The following is a 22,166-nucleotide window of genomic DNA, read 5'->3' as shown; positions in this document are numbered from 1 at the left end:
CAAAGAGGAATACAAATATATCCTTACTTGGACGACTGTCTAATTCAAGCAGAGAACAAGGACATTCTTCTACAGCATCTGGCATTTGTGAAAAGACTTCTAACATGCCTAGAGTACACAAGTCAACGAAAAGAAATCAAAACTAGTACCCTCTCAAGAGATAATATTCCTGGGTGAAAGCTTAAATACAGCTGCCCAGATGGCTTATCTCATGCCAGACAAAGGCAACTGACTACCTATTTCAAAATGTTGGCAACAAAGGCCCAGTTATCTGCAAGAAAAGTTATGCAGGCTTTGGACTTCATGGCATCCTGCATCCTACTAATTCCATATACAAGACTGCATATGAGGAAACTTCAATTGTACCTAAAAAGTGTTTGGACTCAACATTGCCACAGCCTGGAAACTATGATTACTCTCATTCTCTGCCTGCAACAGGAGTTTTGATGGTGGGCAAAGGCTTGTCACCAAAACAAGGGACAGCCATTCACATTACCCCCAGCCAGGCAGACACTAACAACGGATGCATCAGATTATGCCTGGTGGGGCCCACAAGGCAGGAAGATGCATTCAAGGCACATGGACCTCAAACCAAATGCATCTACATATCAATCAAAAAGAGATGCTAGCAGTTCAAAATGCCCTGACGGCCTTCAAGGACCTACTTCATCCAGGACAACTACTGATAGACAGACAACACCATGCTCATGTGGTATATAAACAAGCAGGGGAAACGCATTCTTACCCACTTTGCAGACTAGCCATGACTTTGTGGGACACAGCATTGACTTACCAAGTACATCTGCAGGCACAATTCCTGCCAGGAAGGAGAAATACTCTGGCAGACGAGCTAAGCAGAAACCTCATGGATCCCCACGAGTGGCACCTGGATCCACAAGTCTTCAGCATGATAACAAAGAAATGGGGATGCCTGGACATAGATCTATTTGTCTCCCCACACAACTACCAACTAAAAAGTTTCTGCACAAGGATTTATCACAGACAAGCATGGAAAGTGGACACCCTATCTTTCAGCTAGAAAAACCTCAGTATATGCATTTCCCCCTCTGCCTCTCCTTCCCAAGGTACTCCTAAAGGTCAGACAGGACAAGCCAAAGATGATACTGATTGCCCCAGACTGGCCCCGCCAGTACTGGTATCCAATACTAAGGAGCTTGCCTCAATGCCCAACTTGGACCTTACCTCAAATACCTCATCTACTGTCACAGCAAAACAGTCGGATCCTGCACAGCCAACTCAGATCTTTAAACCTGACAGCATGGCGAATAATGTAGTCATACAAAACACACCTCTCAGTAAAGCTGTGATGGATGTCATTTTGGAAGCTAGAAGGCCTAGTACTAGAAAATCTTATGCTGGAAAATGGAAGAGATTCTGTGCTTGGAACCAGGCACAAGGAACTGATACAGCTGTGCCAAATATTCCTCCGATTTTGCAATACTTAACTGAGATGCTGGACAAAGGCCTATCTTTTTCATCTATTAAAATTCATGCCTCTGCCATTTCGGCTCATTACAATGTAGAGCTACCAATCTTTTCTCATCCCTTATTAAAGCAGTACCTCAGAGGAGCCAGAAATTTAAGACCTCCAAGGAGATCACCAATGCCTGCATGAGACCTCAAGTATGTCTTGGAAAAACTCACCCTGCCTCCTTTCGAGCCAGCTGCTACTGCTGATATATCTTGGAAAACAGCTCTGCTCCTAGAAATAACTTCTGAAAGACAAGATTCAGAGCTACAGGCACTCATGGCTGTGGAACCTTTTATCATTTTTTTATCCAGACAGGGTCTCTCTGAGGACATACCCAACTTTTATGCCTAAGGTAGTGCCCAGTGTGGCTCTCAACCAAACCATTCACCTGCCAACCTTCTATCCAAATCCACAGAACAAGGGGGGGAGAGAATACTGCATTCTTTGGACGTACACAGACAGCTTAGATTCTACTTGGACAGAACCAGAGTTTTCAGAAAGGCAGAGCAATAACTAGTGACATATGCTGCAGGATCACAAGGAAAGGCTGTCTCAAAGAAGACTATTTCAAAGTGGATAGGCCACTGCATTCATTTCTGCTATGTACACCATGGCAAGCCAGTACCTAAGGGCATTAGGCCACACTCAATCAGAGCTGCAGCCACTTCAGCAGCCTTTCTCAGGGGAGTACCTACCAAGGACATTTTAGAGGCAGCTACTTGAGTTCAGTGCACACCTTTACAAAACACTATCATCTGCCACTCTACTCTAAATCCAGGGCAGGCTTTGCCACTGCAGGAATACTTGTCATGGAAGACTGCTTCTCTGTTGGCTATTACTTCAAGAAGGGTGTCTCTGCAGTCTGGAGTTGCAGGCCTGTTGGCTGGATTTTTGGTTTGATTTTCCATAAGGATAGGTGTATTAATTTCCTAGTATGGCTTTCCTTTTTCTATGTAATTTTGGTTTCTGCTGTGGCTTTTAAACTAAGCTTTATGCAGACCCTCAAAATAAAGGGGAAATAAATAAAAGGGAAAAAGATTTTTTACATGTATTAGATGTACACATTTTTAGCATTTTTAAGCAGCAGGACTAAGGATTTGTTTGTGCAGTTGTTTGTTTCTTTTGTTTTGAGTTCAAGTCAAGCTCTGTGTTCAAAACACTTTTTTTATTGTGGATTTGCTTTTTGCATGCATTTTGTTATTCCCATCAAGGCAAGGGGAGATTTTCATATTCATAGCCCCTTGAGCCTCATTCCAACTGCCATTCTCAAGGGGCAACATTAAGGGGTGGTGCATACAGGATATTTTGTGGTGGAGTTCAGGGCATTTTTCTCTAATTATCACTTTCCTATATACTCTTCTCTCTACTCTAAGGGGCTGGCTAGCTTTGCCACAGGCATTTTGCAAGCTCTTTATGATTTGTTACCTTCTTCACTCCCCCCTCCTCTTTGGGATTCTACCCAATAGTAAGGACTGCAATAATGGAAAACTGCAGCAACATAGAATGCAGCACCTACCATAAATGTAGATGTCAGAGGATTCCATTGCATTGCAATTTTCGAGGATTCTTCCCCTCTCCCTGTAGGGGGTTCCTCTGTAGGTGAGTTTTGTGTTTGTGTTATTATATTACATATATGTATTTATATATATATTGGTATATATTTGTATTATTTTATTTTTCTTCTTTGTCTTTTAGACATCTGGGGGAAGAAAAATCTCTAGGGATATGGGGCGGGGTCATGTCACCCTTGACCTGACGTGATGTAGGCCAGACGCCTGGCCTGACCACGCCCTGCCGCTCACTCTGGTACTGTGGTGGCCTGACTGCTGGACGACTATACCCAATAGTAAGGACTGCAGCAATGGAATCCTCGAACATCTACATTTATGGTAGGTACAAAACTGTACTTTCTGCAGGGCCTCGTAGCCGCTCCTAATGCTGTTTAGCTCCTGCCTCCCAACCTTAGCTTTGAGACTCTACCCAAATGTAATGACTGCAACAGTGAAACACGAAGAACATAGTACAGTTGTGTACACTTGCCATTCAGGTTACCCACCCACCATCCTCCTTGTCTTCTGATGGAACCTATCTTTCATTCTCTGATTTATACAACCTATGTGGTGTATTTGCTTGAAGATGAAGGTAAATTTTTATGTTGGTTCATGTAATTATACATATATAAATTTTGTCTATCCTTTTGGGGGGCACCTGACATCTGGGGCAAGAAAAACTAAAGAAAATGGCGCCTGCTGCTTCATTTGTACCCCTGACGACCTGACGGGGAGGGGGCGACAGCGGCTGATGCGGGACCCAGGACTTTGGAATTCGGGCCGGCTGAGGGCAACCTGCCAACAGGATTGCCAAAATGTAATGACTGCAACAGTGAATACACTCGAACATCTACATTTATGGTAAGTGTACACAACTGTACTTTTTAAGGGCCCTAGGTTCTTTGGCAGCAACAAAAACACTTCTATCATGTGCTTGCTTACGCATGCGAGTACTTCAATGGACTGTAGCGGTGCAGTGGTCTTTGTTGGATTTCTCGTCGTACCCGATGCACATAAGCAAAGTCTGCAGGTAATCCCTTCTATGGTGGATGCATTCTTCAGAAATCTTGAAAGAACGACCTTTTGTCACAGCTCCTGCCCAAGCCACAGTGACCACGGATGCCTCCTAGCTAGGATGGGGAGGCATTGCTCAGGAAGGACAGTCCAAGACATGTGGTCCCCGATCGAGACCAGTTTGCATATAAATGTTCTGGAGATGAGGGCGGTCCTTTTAGCGTTGCAGGCCCTTCATGCCTTTCTACCTCTGGGAACCATTGCAATCCAGTCAGACAACATGTTGGTGGTCTGGTATATCAACAAACAGGGAGGGACCAGATCTTTACCCCCTTTGTCGCGAGGGCATGAGATTTTGGGAATGGGCAATCTCCACTGGTCGTTTTCTGGTAGCAACACATATTCCAGGGTGGTCCAACATTCGGGTGGACAAACTAAGCCGTACTATTCTGCTGCCTTATGAGTGGTCTCTGAATCCTTCAGTAGCGGAGCATATCTTTCTAGAGTGGGGTCGGCCTTGCTAAGATCTCTTCGCATCTCCTTCCAACGTAAAGTGCAGCGAGTTCTTTGCTCTGAACCCCCCCACCGGGAGAATCCCCCAGAGATGCTCTAGTTCATGTTTGGCCTCCGGTCTTCTTTATGCTTATCCTCCTGTACCCCTTATTCCAAAGTTCCTCCAGAAGGCTTATTTACTGGGGAGCAGAGTGATCCTCATTGCTCCGTTTTGGCCTCGCCAGGTATGGTTTCCCTTCCTTTGGTCTCGTCTTCTAGCTCTTCCTTGGGTCTTGGATCCCATTCTGGATCTCATTTCTCACCCCTCGAGGGTCCCTCATCCGAATCTGGACAGTCTGAAGCTCACAGCTTGGCTGCTGCAGTTCCCTTAATTGCTAGAACTCCCGGGTTGTCTTCTTCAGTCAGGTCTGTTCTGGTGGCAGCTCATAAGTCATCCACCAGGAAGATGTATCGCAGCAATTGGAAGCGTTTTTCCTTTTGGGCCTCTCAAAGAAATTTAGATCCTTTCATGGCTCCCATTCCGGCTTTACTTATCAACCTGCAAAAGTTCAGTTGTAGCTCAAGCTTCCATTGTGGCTCTTTACACTGTAAATTAAAAAATAAACCTGGAAATTCAATAGAAAGTTCATCTTATCAAAACGTATTGCCTATGATAATCATTTTGCCACATTGTTCCCCTTACCCCTTTCTCACTTTACTACTACCACTTATGGTGTTTTCTAAATAAGCACATGATGCTTTGTGAAAAATAGAAAACGTGTTGATCTCTGATTTAATTATGTACTTACTCTGTACTGACAAGCCTATAAAAAGGGTAGATTATGTCATGTTTAGAGCTACAAAGTTTAGTTTTATTGGCCTGAATGCTTCAGTAAAAATGTATCAAAAGTAAAAAGTCAGTAGGCATTTAGTAACCATGTAACTGTAACACACCCATTTGTCTTTAAGGGCCACCTTCAGAGGGGATTTAATGAAGACTTGTTTTTCCCAGAGTCATTGATGTTTTTGCCTCTATGGCTTTTTTATATTAACTTTTTAATTGTTGATCTTTCAGTAGAGGGACCCTCTATTCTTGGTTGCCACCTCCCACAGTTGACCTTTCTGGCCTGCCGATTTACTGTTTCGAGATACTGATTGTTCTCTAGTAAACCGAGTGGCTCATTCAGTGGTAGGAACAGTTTAAAACAGCCTCATAGACTATTTTAACATAGATCCTTTTCACTCCATCCATTTACCATTAGAACTGCAGCCCTTACAGCTATCACTGTAGTCCTAAACCCCATAGACACTCAAGTCTCTGCACAGCCACCAGAGTATTAAACGCAGCTGCTGTTTGTGAGTGCAAGTCTTTATCCATGGCAGTATTTAAGTCTTGGTAAACCATTCCTAGAGGGCATTCAGGCAGTCTAATCGTTTGATTCAGTTTTAATCTTATTTTTAGGAAATTGGGTATATGTTGCCGGAAAGTGTTGAGCATGGCCCACACAGATGTAGCCTTCCAGCACTTCAGGAATACCACTGAGCAGCAGATTCTTCTTCTGTGTCGTATCATCCTAATTGATCAGTGTTTCTTCTAAAGTAACCATGCTTGCTTCTGAAGCTGCTACATTAGCCCATAGCTCTTCATTCTCTTGGATAAGCAATTGCATTGCATTAGAATGATCATTCATAGTGGTGTCAGTCTCCTGTTGACTTTTAATTTAGTCTGCCTAGTAGACCTCAAAGTTTGTTGCTTTTATTTTCAGTAATAGTAATAGCCATCACCACTGGTGACTTATTTTGTTTTTTTTTTTCTTTTCCTCAGCTTTGGTATATGGCACAGTATGAATTTCAACCTTTTCTAGCATGTTATATGAATGAAGTCCTAATCAAAGGATCTGTTTGGGGGAGGGGTAGCGTTTTCACAGATATGTCATACCAGAAGTCTCCAGGAAGGATGTCTTGTCTATTTCTGAATCTCTGTTATGTCAAGCAGTGAATCCCTTATGTACAGTTGCAGACAGTCTTCTATAAGGGATGGTAGTGTTGCTCCTGCAGGTTGTGTAGATTGTGTTGCTGGACATAATGGGTGCCTTTTGGTCCATTAGCATCTGCATCTAAACATTAGACTCTTCTACTTTACTCTGGGTAGAAGTACTTGCAGTACAGTGTGTCACCATTTGTGCTTACTTACACACCCAGAGTCTTCATCAGTTAGTTGGCAATTTATTTATTTATTTATTTCAGTTTGGTTACCGGGGAAGTCCGCTGGGCCAGTGGTGTGCCCATTTTCAGTGGAGGCCCAGGGAGAAAAGCTCCAATAAGCAATATGGTTACAAGGTTACATAATGCAATGGTAAGTACATACATAAATGGATACAAAGGTTACATAATACAGTGGAAAATACATATATGCAATCAGGTATAGGGGATAAATTGGCATTGAAATACAATTTTGACATAGGTAGCACAGTTTGTAGGTATTTACATTCAGGATAGTAGGTTTAGATTGACTGGACAATAAGTATATATGACCTAGTTGATATTTACAATATATACAATACTTGGAGTTAAGAGAGAGAGGATGCTTAGTCTGAGTATGTTAGCTTGGGTTTAATTAGGATAATAGAAAGAGGTAATAGTGCAGAGAAAAGCAGGAGAATGAAGGGCTCAAAGGGGAAATTCTTAAGATAGTTATGTAGGGTGAAAGCAGGAGCATTTACGTTTAGTGGATAGGTAAGAGAAAAGTAGGGTTTTAAAGGTTTCAGAGGTAGGAGTAGTCCTGAGTGAAGGAGGGAGAGAGTTCCATTTTTTGCCAACAGTGAAAGAGAGAAGGTGTTGGCCTGCAGGGCGTTTGGGTTTGTGGACAGAGATTAAATTTTGGTGTTCAGATCTCAAATATCTGGTTGGGATGTAAGGGGGGAAGGATGTTTGTTAAGGCTGGGCATTTATCTGGATAGAATATTAATTTGTGGGCAGTGGTTAGTTGGAAATAGTCTAGGAGGTTTGGGAGTTCTAGCCAGTTCAGAGATTATAGGGTTAAGCAGTGGTGAGTAGAGGTTTTGGATTTAGTTGCGAATTTGGAGATTTTATTATAGCAAGTTTCGAGTTTAGAAGTGTTTGAAGAAGATATGTTAGTTAGTAGAGGGGCTTCATATAATAGAGAGGGTAGGAGGTAGGTATTAGCAATAGTTTGCCTTGCGGAGTTGGAGAGAATGCGGGTATTTCTATAGAGCATGCCTAGCTTTTGATGGGTTTTCTTGATGTTTTGTTGGATGTGGATATCAAATTTAAGGTGTTCGTCTATGGAAATGCCGAGGAGTTTTGTGGAAGGGACCACTTCTATGGCAGAGTTGCTTTGGTTAAGGACTTTGAAAGCATTCTTGTCGAAGGAGAATTTTCTGGAGGGAGGAAACAGAAGAATTTTAGATTTGTTAGAGTTGAGTGAGAGATGGTTTTGGTGCATCCAGTTTTCGGTAGTGGAAAAAGCTGTTTGAGTTTTAGTCAATAGTTCAGGAAGGTTGGAGGCGGCACAGACTAAGGTGGAGTCGTCTGCATATTGGATAACTGTTGTATCAGGGATGATTGAGTGAAGGTTGTTAATGAAAATGTTGAAAAGCATGGGTCCGAGGATGGACCCCTGGGGAACACCGGTGGGTGTTGGCAAGAAAGAGGAGGTAGAGTTCTTCCATCTGACAGCTTGAGATCTGTCAGATAGGTAGCTGGAGAACTAGGAAAGGGTATCAGGGGAGAGATGAAGGTTGGAGAGATGAAAGAGAAGGTGCTTGTGGGAGATGGTATCAAAGGCTTTGGAAAGGTCTAGCAGTACTGTGGATACTAGAAATCCAAACTCGCGTGCTCGATTTACTGTGTCTAAGAAGGATAGTAAGGTGGTAGTGGTGCTGTGGCCAGGGCGAAAGCCATACTGGGTGGGAGTTAAGAGGAGATTCTGAGTTGAAAAAGGCATAAGTTGGTGATGGACACATTTTTCAAGTATTTTTGATAATGGTGAGAGTAAGGCAATTGGGCGGAAATTAGAGATATTGTAGTTTTTGCCTCCTTTGTGTAGAGGTAGAATGAAGGCAGATCGCCAAAGTTTGGGTACATAAGACTCTTTTAAAGATCTGTTAATTAGGATGCTGATAGGGAGAGCAATACCATCTGCAGCAGTTTTGAGGTAGGAGGAGGGTAAGTTGTCTGGGGCATTTGAGCAAGGCTTTAGTTTTGATAGGAGTCTTTTTATGAAAGTAGTTGGTACAGGTTTGAGTTGGAAATTAAGCGTACAGTTACTAGGGGTGCTGGGAGTAGAGGAGAGAGAGTTGGATGGATTATTGTTGGGAAAAGATTTGGTTAGATTAGCAATGGATTCTGTAAAGAATGTGTTGAAGTGAGAGCTTAGTTCAGAGTCGGTTAAGCTAGGGTCAGGGCAGGGATTATTCCTAGATCCTGGGTGGAGTAGGGAATTAATAGATTTCCAGAATTGTTTAGGGTTCTTGTTATTATTGGACTGAAGTTTATTGTAGTAATTTTTTTTGTCTGAGGTGATTAGTTTCTTTCCTTGGTTGCAGAGTTGGGTGTATTGAAGCAAGGTAGAAGGCATCTTATTTTTTTGGTAGAGCTTCCATGATTTGACCCTGGAGTGCATGATTTGTTTAGTTTCTTTAGATAGCCAAGGAGCAGAATTAGTCTTGATTCGTTTGTTTCTTGGTGGGGCTTGGGAGTTGAGGGTTTTTAGGAAGATAGTTAAAATATTCTACAGCATTGTCAAGGAGAAGAGTATAAAGGATTTGCCAGTTTATATATTTAAAAGTGTTTGAGAAATTTGAGGGGTTGAAGTTGCTGAGATTGCGAGTGTGGATATAGTGGTGTTGGTGTTTAGTATTGTTGGTTGAGCGATGTATGAAAGCAGGGAGATGGTCACTGAATGTGTCTGGGATAGTACCAGAGAGAGTTATTTTATTTGGATGGGAGACTAGGACCCAGTCGATGATGGATCCTGGGGGGTGGTGTTTGTTAGGCGAGTGGTCTGTATTACTTGGGAGAAATTGTAGAGGTTAATGAGTAAGGAGGGAGAAGGTGACTTGATTTTATTCCAGTCAATATTAACATCACCTAGAATGTATGTTTTGAAATTTATTTTAGTAGAGGCCCAGTGAAGAATATTTTCAAGGGTAGAGATGTTGTCACCTGGGGAAATATATAGTGAGATAATGCAGATATTTTTATGTTTATTTAATTGTAGGAGACAAGCGGTTAGTTCAGTATTTTTGAATTTTGGAATTGGAGTTTGTAGAGGAATGAGAGAGAGAAGGTTGGAGTAGATTAGAGCAGAGCCTCCACCTTTTCTATTTAAACGGTCACTTCTATGGATTTGGAATCCAGGTGGTAGGATTTCGGAGTCAGCAATATGGGGTTTTAGCCAGGTTTCTGAAATGGCTAGGATGTCAGGTTGGTTGTGGGAAATCCAAGCTTGTATTTGGTGTACTTTGTTATTAAGGCTTTGGGCATTTATGGTGAAGAACTTAAGGGTGTTAGGACAGGAAGAAGAAGAAGAGGGAGGGGGGAGAGTGGATGTGTGAAATGGATGAAGTGGGGAAGGGGAGGAGTTTGTTGTGAGGCAAGGGCCAGGGTTAGGATGGATGTCTCCAGATAAGGCTAGGTCATTAATGGGAGTAACTTTTAGCTTTTTGGGTTTATTGAGAAGGAAGCTGTCTGCGGCTAGTAGTGATTTGAAGAGTGAGGGTATTTGTTGTGGTGGAGAGGAGTTTGGGGAGGAATAGGTCTAGTAGGCTAGGAGAAATAAGTGAGGGTGTTATTGTATGGAAGTGGGATGCTAGGAATGGTTTTGGGTGAGTGCATGGGATGGTTTGAGAAGGAGGTAGGCATGGGGGTGTTTTGGAAGAGTAAGAAGTAGCAGAATAAAGAGGAATTAGTAGCACAAGAAGGGAGCAAGAGACAAGGAGCAAGAGACAAGGATAGTATAAATGGTATGGGAAGACATACTAGGAGAATGTGATGGAAAAAAAAAGAAGGGAGAGATGTATGAGGAAGTTTACAGGTTAATAGAGGAGAAGAGGTAGAGGAAGTAGAGGGGGAAGTAAGTCTTTACAGGGAGAGAGAGAGACTGAGTAAGGAGGATAAGGTGGGTTAAGGGGTATAGGGAGGAGTAGGAAAGGGAGGGGTGATAAGGAGAGGAAAGTGATTAGTTAATTGGTTTGGGTGGGAGGGGTTAGTCAGGAATAAATGTAGAGGTGCTGGGGGCGGGTGGGAATTGGGGGCAGGGTAGGGGAGCAGAGTGAGCCCATAGGGTGAACGGAGCGGGAAGAGCCAAAGGACGGAGAAAAGGAAGGGAGGAAAACGATCAATGGAGTGAGAGCCAGAACCTGAGTTTGCACAGTTATGTTAAGTAAAAAGACTGACAACAAGTTAGAGTTATGGTTAGAAATGAAAGAGAAATAGCAGTAGAAGAAGGTCAGAGGCTAAGTGGGATAGGGATGGGTAATGGAAGTGTGGAGAAGTGGAATGGATACTCCAAGGAGAATAGTGAGTCTGAGATGAGTATGAGTTTTGTAAGAAGTAAATGGGGGAGATAGGAGTGGAGTAGGAAAGAAACTAGACAGCAGAGTGGTGGGAGAGCACCACCTAGTGGGCAGTCAGATTAATACAGCAGAGAGCCCTATAGGGGAAACATCCTGTTAGGTGAGAAGAGGAGTGAGCGTATGTACAGCAAGAGTGGGGGTAAAGAAATATGGAGGGGGAGTAAGGTTATTGTAAAGGACTGGAAGAGGCAAAAATATGTAAAATAGAGAGAGTAGGATAATTCAGTGAGCAAGAAGAGGGAGAGCTTTGGCTGCTCGCTGACCTGGCAGGGAAGCGTACAGCGACCTACAAGAAAGTATGTACTACCTTCAAACGGGCAGAAATAGATATAGCACTACACATACTTTCATTGACAATGCCTTGCAGGGAGCTGGATGGGTTTTAGTTTTACAGATAAATGTCCTTGTTTGAGGGTTCCTTAGTTTGGACTTCCAAAAGGGAACTTCGGGAGATTAGAGCAGGAGAAACAGGAACACAGGCTGCAATATGCAAGGAAAGAGAAAAAAGGGGTAATGAAGCATACAGTACAAGATTCAGGAGTTTAAAATCAGGTAGTTAAGGCATACACAGTAAGTTTCCAGTTGAAAATTGGTTAAAGCAACTCTAAGAAGAAATGTTTTAAGTTAAACATATTCAAATACCAATATAACACAAATTAACAAGGCACAGACAGAGTAAACTATGATTAGTAGTAGGCACAGCACACAGATTAGCTAAGCAACAGGGTCTAATATCTAAGTTACAGTCCCGAAATTAGTGAAATGCATTAATGTTTCAGGCAGGACTGGAGTATTAAACTTCAGCTAGAGCTTTAGCAACAGTGACAATATTCTGTTTACTCCAAGTACCTATAAATACATTGGTTACGGATAGAGTGGCATTTTAAAATGCAATAAGCACATCTCCGGTTAATTTCGATTAATGCAGGTCTCAAACTGGTTATTTCTGAACTGAATTAAATATCTCTAGGTGGTATCATGTGAACGAGTTCTACAAAAAGTGAAGATAAGTTGTTTGTTAACCAGGCATAATCCTTGTGCAAAACGCCGAGTTAAATTGAGCGATTGCACAGTATTCAGATTCAGAGTGGGGACTGAGGAGTTGAATTTCAGATAGACACCATTTCAGTGAGCACTGAGCAAAAATAAGCCCCGCTCAATATATGGATTCCGAGAGGTATTTTAAATGCAACGAGCACTTTCCCAAATTGATTTTTATTTAACTCCGCATGCAGAGCACTGGGAATAGTAGTGCGACTGCACAGAAATCGCAAATATAAATGCGACGAGCACTTAACCAAATTAATTTAGGTAGCACAAGCCCCAAACGGCTATTATTCTAACTCCGCGTGCAGAGCACTGGGATAGTAGTGCGACTGCACAGAATTCAGAGTGCTACCAGTACATTTACCAGTTTCTATATGAAGCACAAGCCCTAGACGGCTGGGTTGCTGACCTTATGTGCAGGGTGCTGGTATACTAATGCTTCTGCACAATATTCAAGTTCGGATAGGGATGTAGCATGTAGGATATAGCTAATGGTTGAAGGAAAGAGATTTCACCTATTAGATGAGTTGCTGGCTTCTAGTAGCCTCATCCAGTAAATCCATGGAGTTGGTCCACCTTTGGTGGGTGCAGAATGCTTGGGTGGGTCACCGTAAACTGGAAGAAGTTTTGTGTGACAAAGCTTTGAACTCCTGCATCAGGGCGTAGTTCAACCCTCTCTCTTTTGTTGGCCAGTCCTAGTGTTGGAAAGATCTCAGGAAATAATGGCTTTAGCTTCAGAATTGCCACATTTTGTGCTATAAATACTTATTGCCTATACTGTACCTTTGTTACCAGACTGTGGTGTGGTGGTGATTTTTTGTGTACTGGTTGGTGGGCCTTCCTTTCCTTTAGCTGAACCCTTATCAGCTACTTCATTAGCAAGCTTGGCAGTTTACCTGGACTCGCACATCATGCTGTTGGTGCAATCTCACTTGGAAGGGGCTCTCATTAACCAGTTGGAGCTCAGAGCACTACTGCTGGCCCTGAAACCTTGAAGTAACACCTGATTTTATGACTTCGCGGAATCTGTTCACTTATGCCTGTATGTGGTATGTAAATAAGTAGTGTGACACAAGGTTATACACCCTTTGCAGTGACAAAATATTGCTGTTTCGATTTTGAACTGTAGGCAAACATATATTCTTTGTCTTAGCAAGACACATCCTTGAGGAAATTAAATGGGCTGATGCTCCATGCAGGTGTAGTGGTCTGATGTGTTGCTCTGTATTCATAGGCCATATGTGGCAAAGATCTCCCAGACGTGAGGCACTCTGGAGATCAGCTTGTTTGCCACTCAGGAGAATGCGGTCCTTTCCCTTCTTCTAACCATTGCCTCTGGGCAAGGTAGCAATAGTTATATTCTCTTTCATGGCATAGGAGGTTCTGTATGGCTCCCCACTGTTCCACTGATATCATTCCTCATGGCAAACGTGTGTGGAAGATAAAGACTCATTCCCTTCATTCCTTAGAGGCTGAGAAATGCATGACCTAAGGACTCTGGCAGCTAGGGATTTCTTCTTGGGAGGGATGTCTAGCTTCTGAAGGCTTGTCTACTAATACAGACCCCTCTTTGTTCCACCTACAGTGACCTTTAGAGCTCATTGAGGCTGCTATAAAGCTTTCTGATCAGCAGACTTGCTCCACTAGTTGGAAAAGGCTATCCATCTAGGCAGACTGGTACCATGCCTCTCCCTAGTTGGCTTTTGACTTTGCTTTAGCATTGCTGTAATTTGAGCCTCCATTATTCCACCTTCTCAAGGTTCATGTGTCAGCTTTTTCTGAGCATAATGCCCATGCAGAGGACAAAATTTTGTCCCCATGCTGGCTGATCAAACAGTTCATTAAATAATGCCTGATCTTTAAAGCTCTGTTAAGGAGCACCCTTCTCTTCATGGGCCACGAGTTTAATGATGATGATCGTGTTTCACTGTTGCAGTCATTACTCTTGGGTTATCCTACTGGCAGGCTACCCTGCAGTTGGCCAGAATTCCAAAGTCTAGGTCCGGCATCAGTTGCTGTCCCCTCTTCCCTGACGTCAGTGCGCCAGGGGTATAAAAGATGCAGCCGACGCCATTTTCTTCAGTCTTTCTTGCCGCACGGTGCCCGAAGCAAAAGCAGTTCGCAAGTGCCGGTCTGCTGACTCCTGAGATTTTCAAATCTGAATTTCAGAACTGAAGTCTTCATTAAAGCTAAGTACCCACTGGGGAAACTTTTTTTCTTGCTCCAGACCGATGTCAGAAAATGTTAACAATTGTATTTCTTGTGGGAAGCAAATACCTCATAAGGATTTTCACTCTTACTGTATTCCTTGCTGTGGCCCTGATCACAATGTTGCTAGCTGTTGGTTTTGTGTTAGATTTAACCAACGCACTATCAAGCGTCGGTTCAATTTTGCATTTCATTTCTGTGGCTGAAGATTTAATTATATAATGCCGGTGGGACAGCCAACAACCGGAGGTTACAAAAAACGCAAGGACAAGGATAGGCATCCGAGGACCAAAACCGACGATGAAGCCTCTTCTAGGCCAGTCGCCAGTTCTCAGTGAGGAGCTTTCGCAGCCCCTGGCGCCCGCTACCGACTCCCATGTGGAGCCGACTGGGCCTCTGGAAACTCAAGGTATTGGACACTCGGAAATCACTCCCTCAGTTGGGTCTGGAGCCGCTGAGCAGGCATCGGCTTCTGAGGGTGTCTTCAGACCTACACAACTATATGTTAAGCCATCTTCATCTTCAAAGACTAAAGCAGCTCTAAAGACAAAGAAACAAGTACAGCATTCTCCTACTCAGACTTCCATGCCTAAAAAACAGATGCTCAAAATGGCCGAAGACCTAATTACTTTGATCAGGGGCTCCCATCCCCCTCCTGATAAGAGGCCTAGGCAAGAGACAGAGTATGATTCTTCTGGTCAGGTATCTATTTCCTCTGATTCCTCTTCTGAACAGGATTACTCCATGCTTCCCTATGAGGATTCTGATGCTGAAGAATCCATTCCTTCAGCCTCTCCTCCTGAGGACTATTCTTTTGGGGAAATGCTGCATACTATGAGGGAGCATTTCCACTGGGAGAGCCAAGATTATTCTGAATCTAAGAAAGGGCTCGGAGACTTTCTGCTTCTTCCTCATCACAGACCCCTTGCTATTCCACCTGTCCTAGACATTGTAGATGTATTTTCAGAGTCTGGACTGTCCCCTGACTCTTTACCCCCTGCACCTGCTAAGCCAGACAGATACTACAGGGTCCCGGATTCTCAAAAATTCCTATATAAAAACCCCACTGCTGACCCGGAAACTATATCTCAGGGTCCCAAAGGGGTTAAAGCTTCCACTGCAAAAAACCCTGTCCCCTCTGATAGGGATTCTAGGGCTCTAGACAGATGGGGGGAAAAAGTTTACACTTCTGCCACTCTGGCTGGAAGGGCTTTAAATTGTCAATTTCATATGCTTAAATATCAGCAATATTTAATGTCTCTACTTAAACAGAAACTGTTGACAAATACTGAATGTTCAGAGAACAAGGAATTGCAGGATTTATTGCATGCAACTGAACAAGTGGGAAAGCATACTTTGCAATGTGGTTATGATTCACTGGAGGCCTCTTGCAGGGCCGCTGTTACAGGTTCTGTTATTAGAAGGCATGCTTGGTTAAAGGAACAGAATATGCCTGATCATGTTAAAGAAAAATTATTAGATGCACCATTATAGCATGATACTTTGTTTGGTACTAAAGCAGAAGAGGTGTTGAAAAAAATGTAGGATAAAGCAAAATCCATGCAGACAGTCCAGGATTTCTTACAGGTACAGCCACCCAGGTTTAGCAGGAACTGGCCTTCTAAAAATTAGTCCTTTCCAGTCTCAGACCACAAAGAGACAGATACAGGCATCCCAGAGGCAGATCTCAGCCCCAAGGCTCATACAGGCCTAAACAGTGGGGTGCTCCTACATCCAAAAGCGGAGAAGACAAATCACAACCTTACAGGAAACCGTCCCAATGACTTTCCTCTACCAGTTCCAATCAATTTTCTTTTGACAGCCCTCTTAGGGGGAAAGCTTGCACTTTTTTCATCAAATTGGAAAATAATTACCCAAGACAAATGGGTCCTGAACATAGTGTCCCAAGGCTACAGGTTCCATTTTCACACTCTACCAAGGTCAAAGGGCATGCCAGACCTGCCACGCAATCAATGTGCAGAGGCACAAAAACAAATTACAACTCTCATGGACATGAGGGCCATTCAGCAAGTACCACAACAAGAGCAGGGGCAAGGATTTTATTCCAGGCTTTTCCTAGTACCCAGGAAGGACAAAACCTGGAGACCAATTCTGGACCCGTCTATACTAAATACGTTTCTAGAAGTTCCAAAATTCAAAATGTTGACTCTTCAGCAGCTGCTGCCCATGCTGGCCAAGAGGGCTTGGCTCGTAACTTTGCACCTAAAGGAAGCATACCTGCAAGTCCCAATCAGACAGTCTTGCAGAAGATACCTCAGATTCATAGCTGGCTCAATGCATTACCAATTCTCTGCACTGCCTTTTGGCTTATCTACTGCGCCCAGGGTCTTTACAAAATGCCTGGCACCAGTAATTGCGTTTTGCAGACAAAAAGGAATTCAAATATATCCCTACTTGGACGACTGCCTAATTCAAGCAGAGAACAAAGACACTCTTCTAAAGCATCTGGCGTTTGTAAAAAGATTATTAATTGGCCTAGGGTACACAGTAAATGAAAAGAAATCAAAACTAGTGCCCTCTCAATAGATAATATTCCTGGCTGCAAGCTTAAATACAACTGCCCAGATGGCTTATCTCACGCCAGACAAGCAAAAACAACTGACTACTTCAAGAAATTGGCAACAAAAACCCACTTATCTGCAAGGAAAATCCTGCAGGCCTTTGGTTTCATGGCATCCTGCATTCTTCCAGTTCCATATGCCAGACTGCATATGAGGAAACTACAATGATATCTGAAAAGTGTTTGGACTCAGCATTGCCACAGCCTGGAGACAATAATTGCACTCATTCCCTGCCTACAACAGGAGTTTCGATGGTGGGCAGAAGCCTGTCACCACAACAAGGGTCTGCCATTCAGTTTACCCACAGCCAGACAGACACTGACAACAGATGCATCAGATTATGCCTGGGGGGCCCATATGGCAGGAAAATGTATTCGGGGCACATGGCCTGCAAACCAGATGTATCTTCACATCAATCAAAAAGAGATGCTAGCTGTACAAAATGCCCTGACAGCTTTCAAGGACCTGCTTCATCCAGGACAGTTAGTGATAAAGACAACCAACACTACGGTCATGTTGTACATAAACAAGCAGGGAGGTACACATTCCTACCCCCTCTGCAGACAAGCAATGACCTTATGGGACACAGCATTGGCTTTTCAAGTTCACCTACAAGCACAATTCCTGCCAGGAAAAACAAATACTCTGGCAGACGAACTAAGCAGAAACCTCATGGATCCCCATGAATGGAAACTGGATCCACAAGTCTTCAACATGATGATAATAAGGAAATGGGGATGCCCAGACCTAGATCTATTTGCCTCCCCTCACAACTGTCAATTGCAGAGATTTTGCACAAGGATTTACCACAAGCAAGCATGGAAAGTGGACACCCTATCATTCAGCTGGAAAAATCTAACAGTATATGCTTTTCCCCCACTGCCTCTCCTTCCCTGAGTACTCCTAAAGGTCAGACGAGATGTCAAAAATGATTCTGATTGCACCAGACTGGCCATGCCAGCACTGGTACCCAATCCTAAAGAGCTTGTCTCAAGGTCCAGCATGGATATTGCCTTAAACTTCTCACTTGCTGACCCAACAAAACAGTCAGATCCTGCACAGCCAACTCAGGACCTTAAACCTGGCAGCATGGCAGATAATGTAGCCATTCAGAACACTCCTCTTTCAAAAGCTGTTATGGATGTTATCTTGGAGGACAGGAGGCCCAGTACCAGAAAATCTTATGCAGAAAAATGGAAGAGATTCTGTGCTTGGAACCAGGAACAAGGCATTGACACGTCTGTACCAAATATCCCTCAGATTTTACAATACCTAACTGATACTGAACAAAGGCCTTTCGTTCTCATCAATTAAGATTCATGCCTCTGCCATTTCTGCACATTACAATAAGGAACCACCTATCGTTTCTCATCCTTTAATAAGGCAGTACCTCAGAGGGGCCTGGGACCTCAATTATGTTTTGGAAAAACTTAAACTGCCTCCTTTCGAGCCAGCATCAACAGCAGATATAAAGTTCTTATGGAAAACAGCTCTGCTCCTAGCCATAACCTCTGCGAGGCGAGTCTTGGAGTTACAAGTACTCATGGCTGTGGAACTTTTCATCATTTTTCACCCAGACAGGGTTTCTCTGAGGACAAACCCTACATTTATGCCTAAGGTGGTGTCCAGTGTGGCCCTCAACCAAACCATGCACTTGTCTACCTTTTACCCAAATCCACAGAACAAGGGCAAGAAAATTCTGCATTCTTTGGACATACACAGACAGTTGCGCTTCTACTTGGACAGAACTAAAGCTTTCAGAAAGACTGAGCAACATTTAGTGTCATATGCTGCAGGATCACAAGGAAAAGCGATCTCAAAACAGACTATTTCTAAATGGATAGGCCATTGCATCCATTTCTGCTACTTTCAACATGGCAAATCAGTGCCTAAGGGCATTAGACCTCATTCCACCAGAGCAGCAGCCTTCCTCAGAGGAGTACCAACCAAATAAATTTTAGAGGCTGCAACTTGGAGTTCAGTGCACACCTTTACAAAGCACTACCACTTGCCTCTCTACTCTAAGTCCAGAGCAGGCTTCGCCACTGCAGTTCTGCAGGGCTTCATAACCTCTCCTAATCCTATTTAGCCCAGCCATCTGCCACCCATCCTCAGCTTTGGGATTCTACCCAAGAGTAATGACTGCAATAGTGAAACACGATGAACATAGTACAGTTGTGTACCTACCATAAATGTAGATGTTCGAGTGTATTCACTGTTGCAGTCCAGGTTACCCACCAACCATCCCCCTTCTCTTTGCTGGGACTTATCTGCACTTCTCTATCCTATACAACCTTTTTGGTGTATTTGCTTGTAGATGAAGGAAATGTTATTTTTGTGCATGCATTTCTGACTGGTATATTTTTCAGCCTACCTGTTTGGGGCACCTGACATCTAGGGCAAGAAAAACTGAAGAAAATGGCGTCGGCTGCAACTTTTATACCCCTGGCGCACTGACGTCAGGGAAGAGGCGACAGCAACCGACGCCGGACCTAGACTTTGGAATTCTGGCCGACTGCAGGGTAGCCTGCCAGCAGGATAACCCAAGAGTAATGACTGCAACAGTGAATACACTCGAACATCTACATTTATGGTAATTACACAACTGTACTTTCTGGCCTTTCTTCTGTTTGAGCCTGCTTTCATTGCAGAGTTGGTTTGTTTTCAAAAAGCACTTTTCTGATGACCATCATCTTCTCTTGGTGCATCAGTGATGGTGTCTCCTTCAAATTTACCGGAATCAGCCCTTCTTATAGGTTTTCTTTTTGGCAGAAACCAATACTTGGAGCCTTTTTCACATGCTGAAGTTGCACTGTGGCAGCTTGGCTGTTAAATCAGGGAGGGGAGTTCAAGTTTAGGAAGTCTGACTCCTCACTATTCTCATTTGCTCTGGGGAAAGAGGGTCTTACAATTGTCATGCAGATACTTTCTGGATAACTTGCCAGCTGCATTGCTTTTATTCATCAAGTTACCCATTGGCAGATGCAGCTTTCATAGTCCACTCTGCCCGAAAAGTGGCTACATCCTGAATTTGTTTCAAGAATACCTCTCTTGTAGGCAGTTTATGCTACAGCTGCTTAGTACTTGAATGCACACTACAGCAACATTGTTTGTACCACATTTTGGGGAATGGACACCTTTGGGACATCAGTTTTCTAAAACTTGATCATCTCATCTCTGAGCTTGGGCTATCCTTTGGCTTATTTCACACTGCTTGAAATTCATTCTGACCTGTGATCCATCAGGGATGGTCCTTACAGTTAAATGCAGCAGATATATATTTAAGATATTGGTTGATTGCAGCGGTCCTTGATGATCCAGGAGTACCCTTCCTACAATCTCACTCTCTGTGAGTGGTCCTTTTGTCATCTGCTTTGGTGGACTTGCCTGTAAGGTAAGTTGGGAAGAGTATTACTCTCCTCACTTGTTTTAGTAATATGGTGATAGATCGTCATTTCTTAGTTTGTAGGTGGGTGCTGTCCAGTGTCCAGGAGACAAACTAGCAGTCTCTGGGTTCAAGCATGCTGCTGTCGCAAGCTGGTTAGTCATGGAGTGTATAGCCTTGGATACGTGAATGTCCTCAAGCCTGGGACTTTCCTCATAAAAGTGCAGAATTCTCGTTAGTGTTGGAGTATAGCTCAGTGAGCACCTCTAGTAGATCAGCAAATATTTTAGGAGCATGCTTTGCAGTTCACAGGAAAAGGCCATAACATTGCTGACAAATACTTGCTTATATATAAAAATAGAGTATTCAGAGTGTTAGTGGAGTAAGAGTGAGCACCTTGTACTAATTTCTGTTTCATTTTGAAGGTCTGATTTTGTGACCCTACCATTTCAAGGAGTGGAAGTACTACTCGATAACATTGCACCCCTTCCAGGTATAGTGGCATTCTATCACAATTGTGAAATATATTGCCAAATGCTGATCATGTTGTCAGATTATCAACTGATGTGAGATGCATGCTTGTAATAGCACATGGTAACATGTTTCAGAATAAACGTTCTCAGAGGGATGTTTGAGTTTCTGATGTTTTGACCTGTGCAGTTCAAATATTTTTTAATTGTACTGAATGTTTCAGTAATATGCTTTTTTTTTTCTTTAACAAAACTTAGACTGCTTATATGAGTAGCATTTGAAATGCTTTTGAAATCGCTGAATTTTAAATTTACCTGCTAGATATTTATTGATGTATATTTTTAAGTAAATGTATTATGTGATTTTTTTTAAATGGTCAGGTAAATCTTTCTTAATGATTTTGATTGGACTAGTGTCCCTCCTCCAATGTTGCTGTTTTTCCTGGTTAAAATTATGTGTCCAGGGATAAGCATGTCTCTATCTACCCTAGCAGGGACAGCTTACCTATCCTCTGTCATGTAAACCACTTTCCTGTCTCCTGCAGTTTGGATCTTGAACATATTTAATGTCACACAGTCTCCGTGTTTGACTAAAGAGTATATTTTATATAGACACACACACACACACACACGCACACACACATATATATATATGTATGTATATGTGTGTGTGTGTGTGTGTATATATATATATATATATATATATATATATATATATATATATATATATATATATATCTATGTGTGTGTGTGTATGTATAAGAATCCACAAACATATTATTTGGCAGTCAAAGGTACGCACATTAAAGAGGTGTAGATATGTGTGGAAGATGCTGGATAACTAAAAGGTAGTGTCTGAAAGGAGCAACTTTGGTTTGGTTTGTTAGTTTCAACTATAAATGCTTAATTTTATCTTCTAATGGCAGATCTGAAGAAGGGTTTAACCCAAATGTGCTTATCCTGTCATTTTAAGTTTTCAGTTTTTATTAAAGAAGAGTTTTAGGATAGCCTGGTGATCATCTTGGTTTTGTCTTTTTGTTAAATATATATTAGAATTTCAGTGTGGTTTTTAGAACCCACACTGGCATTCTACACCTCATTGAAGAAGAAAGTTCATCATGAAACACTGCTGTATCCACATGAAGACTTGAGAGGGAAACATTTGCAGGCCTAGCAGGGAGTGTTCCCTCGCATGATCCCAGACCAGTACTACAGTATCCTGATTAGTTATTAGACATGGAGTCCGGATATTAGTAATATCCTCATTAGAATCCAGTCTGTTGCCATGCTACCTCCATTGTGATAGGTAAGCTGGAGTACAGCAGTT

General features: G+C 42.8%; 1 protein-coding gene across 2 annotated transcripts in view; it reads left to right on the top strand.

Moving 5' to 3' along the window:
• Positions 1–22,166, top strand: part of LOC122787746 — a 963,913-nt gene that overhangs the window by 538,382 nt on the left and 403,365 nt on the right. For both annotated transcript variants that reach the window (XM_044054634.1, XM_044054635.1), the window contains one exon: positions 20,795–20,862. In XM_044054634.1, the coding sequence (XP_043910569.1) occupies positions 20,795–20,862 (68 nt within the window). The remainder of the gene's footprint in view (positions 1–20,794; positions 20,863–22,166) is intronic.

The sequence above is a fragment of the Protopterus annectens genome, chromosome 13.part0 (genome assembly GCF_019279795.1).
Source record: "Protopterus annectens isolate FY-2018-M chromosome 13.part0, PAN1.0, whole genome shotgun sequence".
Classification (NCBI taxonomy): domain Eukaryota; kingdom Metazoa; phylum Chordata; order Ceratodontiformes; family Protopteridae; genus Protopterus; species Protopterus annectens.
Note: the sequence above shows the minus strand (reverse complement) of the source record. Positions and strands in the feature narration are given on the sequence as shown.